Consider the following 11,485-nt stretch of genomic DNA (forward strand, 5'->3'; position numbering starts at 1 on the left):
CTGCTCGATAACCAGCTTTGGTTCCTCGGGACTTCCCTTCCCCAGTAAAACTGTAATTTTCATTTTTTTCTCGTATTTTCTGTATTCATTTGTTTTTTATTTATTTACTGGCTTGAAAAAATAAACTTAACTTGATCGGTTGTTAAGGCATGTTTCGGTTATTCCAGAATACAGAACTAACGTTAGAGTACTTCTAGGCTGTACGTGTACGGTACTACAGAATACTGTAATGTCTCTTTATTACTGCATGAGCATGTTTTTATTTTCAACAGATACCGGTACCCTAGTCTAGCAATTAATGTTGCAGCATCAAAGATTTTGTGGTTACTGGTAATAAATAATGTCTACCTTTGTTCATAAAGCTACTCTTTTGAACCGTCTATTAGATGCAACAAGAGAATGTCAGACTCGATATTCAACAAAAAAAGAAATAATGACTGAAACAAACAGTTGTGTATCGTGTGTATGTCGTCAGTTTGAAGATGTTCTTTCTCATGGTATCAAACAACGTCCAATCGTTAGTGGTATTGCAACTATTCAAATTGTAACTGGGTTACAGTTGGTTGATCAAGATGTTGTATTTTGGCATTGTGTACAAAAACATTTAAGCAAACATGAAGTTGAGCGCTTTAATAGTTTATACCACATTTCTACAGATATTGGAAGAGGCCGTGCATGGTTAAGGAGCTCTTTGAATGAACACTCTTTGGAACGTGTACTACAAATGCTTCTAAGTGATCCTCTTGGACTGAAATCGTATTATTCTCAAGATGCATTTTTACTTGATGAAGAAAAAGCAAGTCTCTTACCCCAAATTGCGGGGGGATTGAAAAGTGTTATGTTTTCAATAAAAATCGATGATAACGCATTAAACAGTTTTCCTCAAAGTTTTGGAAATAATCTCGGTCATGCAAGGGCGGATAGCGGTGGTGGTGGAGGCTTTACTCTACCTTCTCTGTCTCAAGTTTCCAATTTATTAGGTCATGAAGTTGCAATGGAAGAGTTCCCACAGGCTGCCATTCAAACAGTTGGCAGCTTGCCAGCTAAACTAGACGAAGGTAATAAGAAGCGAAAGAAAAAAGCAAAGACAAAAATAATAACGTTTGGTCATAATGGAACTTCTTTGAGTGAGAGATCTGCCTCTGTCTGGAGTGCTGATGGCCGGGGATCATCTAGAAGAAGTCATTCGTATTCACATGAGACTTCGAATTCCTCAATTGAAAGTCAACTTGACATTAGATCAAACATAAATTCTGATCATTTGCAAAATGAAGCGTCCGGATACACTATGCAAACAATCGAACCTGCATCAAACAAAAATACAACAGAAGCAAGCTTCACAAACAGAATGACGGATATTCCCAAGCAAAATGAGGAATTGCATATTCATGCAACTAATAAAAAAGCTACTGCTGTACTTATGACCCTTGATTTTGAACCGGAAGAAGATATTTACAAGCTAACATTAGAAGAGAATATTGACGAATCAAAGCCAAGCTCAAGTAGCATTATTCTTCAAAACGATCCTCGACCTGGGAAAGATATGAATTTGGTTTTTAATGAAGCAAATAATATTATCAACCCATCACTGGCAGAGAGCTACAGTGAAAAGAAAATTGCAGACAAACTAGACTCTTCTTTCCAATTAAGATTCGAAAGTGGTAGTGACATATCCTCACTCAATGAGTCTGCGGAAACGGATGCAAAATCAATTGTATCAACTTCAAGTTCTAATCAATTTGATGTGAATTATTCAGACACTGGAAGTCTAAACTCTGGTGCTGAAATAATGTTCACACCCTTGAACGACACGGATTCTATAGCATCAAGCGGTTCATTCCCAACTACTTTAATGCACAGTAATTTTCCACTATCCAGATACACTCATTCTCCAAAAAACAATTCATCAAGTTCATCCATGTTTGATGACGATAAGACTTCTGATGGAAAAAATGCAGATCTTCAAAAAGCACTAGTTGTTTTATTACAACGTAAAGATGAACTTGTGGAGGAAAACAAAGCTATCAAAGAAATGTTGAGAGCTGAACAACAGCACAATGCTGATTTGCGAGAGGAGAATGAAAAACTAAAGCTGCAGGTGGAGGATCTGGAACATGCAGCAAAATCAGATTCACAGAAACAGCTTAGAGAAAACGAAGTTCTTAGAAATCAATTGAAGAAATACGTAGGAGCTGTCCATGCTCTCCAGCATGGAAAGGCATCAGGTGTATCTCAAGAAGGAATACCTGGTATTGGAGATGCAGAGGACGTGTCATCATCTCCGAACCAAGGTGCAGATTTATCTTGTTTTCAAACAAATGTTTGTTAAAGTAATATGCTGATTTGAGTGATTTTGTATATATATATACAAAAAGTAAACTATAATTTTTCAGGCGATGACTCCAATTATCGGTATCAATCCACTAAAATTATATCTTTGTGGCAGCTGGTATCATTGCTATGATTTGGCCTATAAATTAACATAATTTTCGAAATTCACTGTTAGCATAATCTTATTATTATTTGAACTTTTATTAACTATTCAGATACCCATTTTTTATGATTTTGATTTAAACTGATTTTAATAAAACTCAATGATTTCAATTGAATGCATTTGGTTAGGCTTTCTGCCTATGTGATGTAATATGTTGTTTATCAAATGTAGCGTAGGCCATGGATGGTATACTTACTCATTTTCAGAATGGTTATAATACAATTGCATTTGTTATATGTATCACTTGTACAAATTGTCACATTCTCCCAGATAATAAATAAACTCAGTAAGATTTATGTGTGTTTTCTACTTATTTGATATCTGGCTGCTCTATTTTCATATAGGGGTTATGAATAGTAACCTAATCATTTTGCTTCCAGATGAAAGCAATGAAGCAAAGATTTATGAACAAAAGCTTATTGATGTAACTGAGATGCATGGTGAATTGATGGAATTTACGGAGTCAATTCATACAAGATTTCTATCTGCTCTCTCACTCATACATAAAATGCATGATGAATTGGTGGCACTGCGCGGTCCGATGCCTACTGATGATGTTATTAAAGCTATTGAAGCAGACAAGCCAAGAGATAATATGGCAGCTGTACCTGTAATGGCTCGAGCACTGGTAAATGTTTGGGTGCCGTCTGCCTTTATGCAGGGATCTGGACCAGAATCACATCATGTTTACCAAGTGAGTATTATGAATGATTAGTTTGTCATGACAAAATGTACATATAGATTGGTCTTATAATTTAATCTGTTGTCTCATCTATTAAAAGGTCTACATATGTGTTGGAGAAGATGAATGGAATGTATATAGAAGATATTCAGATTTCCATAGTCTGCATAATATGCTCTGTAAATCATACCCTGAGATTCAAAACTTTGGATTTCCTCCAAAAAAGGTGAGTCATTGTTTAAACTAATGGAAAAGCTCAGGAGAGTCGCAGGTCCCCACAGATATTTATCACATGAGGTACTCCCCAAAGTATGTGAACCAAGATGGTGGACACCGGAACGTAGTATGTGTAGCAGGTTAGGGTTAGGCCATAATTTCAGGTACAAATACTAAGTGAGTGACTTGGCTAGTCCCCGTACTCGTAATAGAACTGAAATAAGGAAAATTGTACCTGAAATTATGGCCTAACCCTAACCTGGTACACATACTACGTTCCGGTGTCTGCCATCTTGGTTCACATGCACCAGTAGTACCTCACATGATAGCAAAGGTGTCGCATTTTTATTTTGGGTTAATAAACTATATGTCTGTGGTTGCCAAACCAGAATATTAGTCTGCAGAGGCCCTGTGAGTAGATAACTATACTTTATTACATAGTTTACATTCAAATGATATAGGCCACGTAATATTGCAAACGTTCATCTGGAGTATTTTAGTGATTAGATTTACCAACACACAATTTCAATATTGTGATGTGGTAGGCACAGCACCATATCTAAAAATCCCAGCAAAAATAGAGAGCATGGCCATGGGCACTAATGCCCCAGTGTGGTGGGGACCATTCAAATAGCGATTGGGACCATATCAGCATTCCTACATCTAACTGACAGGCCGTTTATTTTTTTAATAATAATTTCCTCAATGCTATATATCAGGGGTGGGCACAATTTTTTAGTATAAGAGCCTCATGCTGCAAGTTAGAACTTTAAAAGAGCCGCAGAATTTGTGAATTCATTAATATTATCAAAATACCATGAACAGAAAAGAAATTCACACAAGAGTCTAATAACAAAAAATAGATAAACAAGGCTGCTATGCTCAAATATATGCACAATTTGAGCTCATTTAATTTGTGTTTCCTTATTGCTGATTTACGAGGGTAGTCTGGTAAGAAGTTTTCATGATTCGTTTCATGGTGCCGTTTAATTAACATTGCTGACTTTATTCTAATTATTCTGACTTAGTAGCTTATGGCAGATTAACCACAAAAGTTTATTCTCTTGACTGGTAAATGCGTATTCTTCTTCCCATTCGGACTTGACAACTCTGTTTTCATCTCCGTACTTTCCTTTCTTAATTGAGGACATATCGCAGAGTAACTCAGACTAACTAACCGCAATCAAGCTGCAATACCACCGCCGCATCAATAAACATTGACCATTGTGACAAAAGATTTGCTGACTTGACTGACTTAAATTCAAAATTCAATGATACAGCGATTTTCATACTAAAACATAATTTGTCTCAATCATTGACCAAACTTCTTTACGACTTTTAATAAATTAAAGAAGTTCACATCAAAGTTTTTCTCTTAGTTAAAATTTGGATAATAATTTATGTTAGCGAGAAGAGCCGCACAAAAAGTCTGGCGAGCCGCATGCGGCTCGCGAGCCGCGGTGTGCCCACCCCTGCTATATATATTGGTACTGCAAAATCATATCTTGTGACTGGAACTGTCTGTGGCTGGGCTGCTACCAGGTTGAGGAATAGGTATACGGGCCGTAACCCTGCTTGGATTTTTTTTATACAAGTGTTCTGCTTAGAACAAACAACAACGCCATTTTACAGTCAGTGCATAACACTTTCATGTTCTGTTAGTTGACACAGATATTGCTGCCTATAGATTTGAGATGCATACCACACATAGAGTCTATCCGATGGTGCAAAGTGCAGAATAAAATAATTTACTTATTTCAAAATGCATGGTATATTAAAAGAATTGCAAATCGTGGCAGAGTCAAAATGGCTTGAAAATATATTACAGAATGATATTTATTCTTTGACTTGTGAAAACCATCAACAACGATTGTCGAATCAGCGAAAAAATGGACACTGTCGTCTGTCGATTGTAATCCAACCAGAAAGATAACAGACACATTTCCATTTCTTGCAATGAATTGCCAAGAAACGAATTTAATTATGTCACTGAAATATTGTTACAGTCTGTTTCTTTTAATAACAAACTGATAATAATTATTACCAGATTATAATCTGTTAATAATTGGCCACTTATAAGAAGAGAAGTGGTATGCCTATATCAATAATTCCCAAACCACAGACCACAGAAATCTAAAATAGCACTGAAGCAGGATGGTAGTGACATTGATACAGTTGAAAGCTGAACGAAAAATTCTCAAAGAGTGGAATTCCTTTCCAAACAATTTTAGAACAATAAAAGGACTTATCGTAGCATCATAAACTATTTTTGGTTATATAAATTTCATAAAGTCCAGTATCAGGAGTCGCCTGTGACCCACAATCTTCTATTCCACAATAAAAATAGGAGTTTTGACACATTCGGTTATGAAGGTTCGAAATCTCTGTTATATGGTATAGACCAGGCCTGCCCAACCTTTTTCGTCTCGCGGGCCACTTTCATGTGAAGAAACCGGTCGCAGGCCGCAAACGTTTGTACCAAACATTAATACCAGATAAGTCCTGATTTTGGTGTAGGTAATTAAATAATACATGAAAGGCGAGTTTATTAACATGAAATCAATCAAATTAATAATTGCTTTCTGGTTACTGGGTAGGGCTGGCAAATTATTCGAATATTAGAATAGCGGTTTACTATTCGAATATCTGGTAAACGGGGCGTGGACATAACACTCTCGGGCGACCGAATCAAAGAATCAATCATTACACAACACACTTGCCGTTTTTTGGCGACCACGCAAGAAACACACACATCATGTCAAAGTTGAGTGTTATATTTGCGTTGTTTTAAATCATTCATTTTCAGTAGCTACGATACTGCTTTATTGTTTAAATGAGCATAATGTGCGTTTAAAGTTTTAGTGGGCCGTTTCGTAGAATTTGAAACACCAATACAAGTATTTAATGAAGCAACATAACAAAGATTTCTGAACGAATAGTCGATATTTACTGATTTGTGACTAATTAGTAGCAATGCCCTTACGCCAATTTCATCAGAATTATTGACGAATACGCAGTGACGACATTTCCAAAATTTTATTTAACGCGAACATAACATGAACGAAAGTACAAACATAAAAAGACAACGACTCCGGGGACCAGTACCCAAGATATTGTTGACTTATTTTACGATGGCGATAAAGACGATCAAAGCCGACACGAAAGAAAGCAATCACAATGAAATTAATTTGCAAACTTAGGCTTCAAGTTCATTCCTATATTTGCGCTCAGCGATTGTCCCCAATGATGGCACAATATCTTTATAGTTCGTCGAACAGAGTGCACAGTTTTGCGAGAAATAAAAAAACAGGACCTTGTTGTCCACCAGGGTGCAAGACTTGACACATACGTAGTATTAAAAACCAGCATTTGAACGTAGATAGATGGCAGGAATAATTACACCAAAATCACGAAAGATACTTTTGTATAGTAGAATGTATGTAAAAAATTAAATAGTCTGCTTACAAACTTCATAGGGCGGGCCGCAAAAAACACTTCGGCGGGCCGCATGCGGCCCGCGGGTTGGGCAGCCTTGGTATAGACACTAAAAAGTAGTCCATAGGACATTTTATATTTCATCTATTTTATATTATTTCATACTGGGCATCGCCGAATTGAGCAAACCAGTATCAATATACAAGGTATGTTTGTATTATCAGGGGATCGGAAATCGTAACAGCAAATTTGTCGAGGAGAGAAGAAGAGCGTTTCAGAAGTATCTGAGATTAGTCATGCATAATGTATTTCAGAACAACCCAGAACTCAAAGCCTCTCCAACAAAAGCTACTCTCCTCCATATATTACCCTTTTTCTGTGATGCTGGTGATCAGTGCCGTGTAATAGTTGGTAAGCACAAAAAATAAGCAATAAACCTAACCAAGTTTTATTACTTTGAATTATATTATTGTTATACTGTGATTGTCAGAATTAGAGACACTTTTATATCACTTGAAAGATTTTAGTTTGATTAATATGCTGATTATCCATTGAAAGTGATGTTTGAAATCAGTTACCAGATCTTAATGAGCATGCATGGCCTTTGAATGTTTTTTTATTCTGACCATGATTTTTATGTTTGGCATATGTATTTGATCAGTGATCACTTCATTTAGTACCATACTTCAGGAATTCAATAGTACTTATATTTTTTACATGTAATAAGTAGACAAAGATCCATTTTCTATTGTCAACTGCCTTACCTGCAATCTTGGAATGTTCTGGTTACGTCTTTCAGTTATATTTTTGAATCAAACATCAAATTGAAACTACGGCGAATCACAGATTTTCAATTATGATAAAAGGAATGGACTCACTTGTTGTACTGACATGTTTTAATATGCTGGTATCAAGTGATCATGTTAAATTGTTAGAATCAAATTCAAGTCATGAATTCAAATCATTTTGTAATGATTGGTAAAGTGAGTATATCATTCTATTAGTTTGAAGATCTATATAGAAGTTGCAGTTGATTTCTAAGAGTTTACAGTTTTACATTGTTCTTTTAATTTTTACATCCTATTCCTAACGATGCAGTGTTAATAAATGTGAGGTGTGTATAACTTATTCAAACTTATATTGCTAGTTCATACATATTACTTGAATACTTAGCCATGTCAAGATTGCTTCATTTTTTGTATTTGTAGACTGTAGAATTATTCATTCCATCTCTTTTCTCCTTAAACTAAATTTTAAATATTTTATCCAAATAGCCATAACTCTCACTGGGTATAGGAAAATGGTTTGAATTTGGGTATGGAGCAAAATAGTACTAAAAAATTGCTCCATAAATCTTTTTCTTTTGAGCATGATTTGACCGGTATTGGGAGAGAACTCTCGTACTCTGCTAGTTTACAGATGATTAAACATGCTAAATTTGACTACAGCTCATTGTGTTGGTGTACACTGTACATGCCCGAGAGAAACAGATACAGGATGTCCCAAAAAACAGAACAATTTCCTAATTACTTCTGTGAAAATGGAGTAAACTATTTGATTTTGTTTATACTTGAACTTCAGTTTGTGTAAGATTGTACCCAAAAATTTCGTGAATCTAGGACGTTTTGCACAAAAGTTATGTTCTGTCTAGAAAATGTTCCAAATCACCTCTTAAGCTTAAGAGACAGTCTTGTAACCGCTGCGCGGAATTGATTATCCCCAACTCAGTATACTGCTGAAGTGCGCTTTATGATGCCTGGGTATGCCGATGACAAAAATACTAATTACCTGGGTACAACACCTTCGAAAAAAGTCTTACAGAGAACGCTACACGCAGTTTTGTGCGCATTATGGGAAGCCATTCCCAAACATTGCATAATGTTCCATATTGGTTTGAAGACGAAAATCAAATGCTGAATATGAAACATTATGTGGCGGTGCGGGGAAAGTGCTGGGCATCGTTTGGACAAAGTAGAGGGATGGATTGAGTTGATCAGTGGTTCCAGCATGACTGGATAAGAGAGCGATTTGAGAAAAGGTTGATCAGCAGGAAGTCTGTCTCCAATGGATCAAAAATTTTGTGCAAAGCGTCCTAGATTCCGACCCTTTTTTGGGTCACCCTGTAAATATTGATATTAAGCTACCTCTGTCAGCTGTAGGGATTCCCTAACCGGTATCATGTAAAACCTAAATTTTATGCTTTTAACTCACTCATTCACGAGGAAAACCTGGCACATTGTCAAATAGGCTTGCTGCTTATTAATAATTAATATTCAAGTAAACTTAACTGGCATGAGTATATTTTTTAATCATTACAAATCTGATCCAAATTTCATATTTGTTAACTGGGCTTGAGTAAGCATCTAACATGCAGCCTAGGTTAGTTTCCTTCAACACTAAATATGGAAATGTCTTTGATTATGTGATTGAGAATCTTATGTTGCAATATTCTTAACTGATTTTGATTTTATGGGCATTTGTAACATCAATTAACTATCATGAACTCTAATTTTTAGAATTCTCAAATTTCTGCACATTATCTGTAGTTGGAAAAGTTGTGACAAATATTTTAAAATTTATTTTTGCGAAATCTGCTATCAGTATTAAATCGCTGATTTGGACGTTTTTAAATTTCACCATCTGAAATCGTTTATTAGCATTAATATTCCTAGTGTAATAAAGCTGAATTAAGTGCAAGAAATTTGCAAGTTTTGAATTGTAAAAAATATCACCTGATACCGCACTGACCAGTTTCTTCGCCTAGATTGCTATTATTTTGCCAAATTTTTGTATGAAATAATATCTAGTTTGCATTGTTAATATTTAATCAGGAATTGGTTCACAAAATTGAAAGTGAAAATTATGGGAAGCTGCCGAATGTTCTGATGCTATCATTTGATCACACTTAACTCAAAGTGCAATTTTATTGGAAAACCTCAATCATTTTATTATGTGCTCAATTTCAAGAATTTGCCACTATCCGAGAGTGGTGCTTTTTGTGTCAATGTGTGTTTAGGATTGTTCAAGTATGGACATGATTTCTCTGTGGTTGAGAACTTGGAATGAACTTATGTTATAAACTCTGATTTATTGAATTTTACAATCTGATTATATGGGTGATGTCTTAGCATCTGTCAGGGTCTTTTATTTTGAAAATCCTCAAAGATGTTGCATCAAATATTACCATAAAGCCTCTGCTCAACCCACATGTTATACGTTTTTCAAAACCTCTCAAGACATTGGACCTGAGAATGTTTGAGTCTTATTCAGCATTGGGCAATGAAGGCACGATTCAGAATTCTTCAGCTCGAAGGGAACGCTCGTGTTTGGTAAATGAAATGGCATTGAAGTCATTCCAAATTCCCAATCCATCACGCTGACAATTGGGAATTTCATATTTGATGTGATAATGTTGTCTGTCCCCCTTTATACCAAAATGATGAGCAATTAGTAACATCTACTCTAATCATTTTGTCTCGTTATTTAATTTTTGTTCTATATCTAGGACAACAACCATATTTTCGTTTTATTTTTATGGATTATGTGCAATAAACGTGATTTATTACCTAAGTAATGTGGTGCCTTTTGTGTTAAGATTTGATGAGAGAGAGAGAGAGAATTTATTATTTCGTCAACCAGAAAACACATTATTTAAAATTAATTGTAACAAAATAAGTGGAACAAAAGTTTTTGGTATGACTGGGGGGTAACGATACGACCATTTACGGTCATCTGAGTCAGTTCCAACCAACCAATTGCGGAATTATCTTAGTACTAAAATAGGGAATATTCCATTTCAATAGATGGCAAACAATTCTTGGTGTGATACACGACACTCACTGCTGCTCATTGAGCTTTTTCATGAATATTATTACCGTATGGGAGCTATTTTTGGTGAATGAGCACGTGCATTGCACCTCGTGAACTTTATTCTCAAATTTTGCTCATTTTCCAGGCGTTTCTGTTATAAATTTGATTTGTTTGTTCCATTAAGGGCTGTAGCTTATATATTGTATTGTATATTTTTCACCTACAACCGATTACTTTATGACTTCCACGTGGTTGATATCCAATCTCCAAAACAAACTATGTTAATGAAGTCAATGCGGGAGTTCAAGAAAAATGTACTTGGTATACTTCGTTACCACGTAACGTGAGGCTTTGGCATGTGACGGCGGGCATCCATGACTCACAAGAAATAATGAAACCCTGTCCGGATCTGGATTGTTTGCAAAATTTACGTTTGGTAGCAGAAGTCTTTAAAATGAAATAATTTCATCGGATGATAAATTTTACGAAGCCCAAATAATATTAAACACCAGATTACGCCTGAAGTTATTTACTGGCCTGTTGAAACACAGGACTATAAATTTCATATATATACATCGTCTGGTGACAAATCCGTCGCCTGTAGGCCTATACGACTTAGCAATATAAAATTAATCGTTTACCGTTTGCCACCTTTTACCAAGGCACTTTCACTTTTTCGTTAATGTTTACGTATTTTGCTCTAGGTTTTTAAAACACGCACAGGATTGTCACAATTATACAGTGGGAGACGGAGGCCGATAAGTCGCCTCAGTTGTAAACTACGTACGAATTGTAAACTACGATCTCCTTCACGATTGCCAATTCAGTTTTTGCATAAGAAAAATTAA

General features: G+C 35.7%; 1 protein-coding gene across 1 annotated transcript; it reads left to right on the forward strand.

The window, feature by feature from the left end:
- Positions 1-259: 259 nt before the first annotated feature.
- Positions 260-10,397, forward strand: LOC120344029 (sorting nexin-29-like). Its single transcript, XM_039413107.2, has 4 exons — positions 260-2,291; positions 2,875-3,188; positions 3,277-3,402; positions 7,052-10,397. The coding sequence occupies exons 1-4, from the start codon at positions 341-343 to the stop codon at positions 7,253-7,255; spliced, it is 2,595 nt and encodes an 864-aa protein (XP_039269041.2). The 5' UTR covers positions 260-340; the 3' UTR covers positions 7,256-10,397.
- The last annotated feature ends 1,088 nt before the right edge of the window (positions 10,398-11,485 follow it).

Source organism: Styela clava, chromosome 5 (assembly GCF_964204865.1).
Source record: "Styela clava chromosome 5, kaStyClav1.hap1.2, whole genome shotgun sequence".
NCBI lineage: Eukaryota > Metazoa > Chordata > Ascidiacea > Stolidobranchia > Styelidae > Styela > Styela clava.

What these genes read in the sequence shown, in the direction of transcription:
- LOC120344029 (XM_039413107.2), top strand. Translation starts at nt 341, where the DNA reads ATGTCTACCTTTGTTCATAAAGCTACTCTTTTGAACCGTCTATTAGAT. An exon ending in GTCATCATCTCCGAACCAAG is followed by an intron (nt 2,292 to 2,874) that starts GTGCAGATTTAT and finishes TTTTGCTTCCAG; the next exon opens with ATGAAAGCAATGAAGCAAAG. An exon ending in TTGGATTTCCTCCAAAAAAG is followed by an intron (nt 3,403 to 7,051) that starts GTGAGTCATTGT and finishes TTGTATTATCAG; the next exon opens with GGGATCGGAAATCGTAACAG.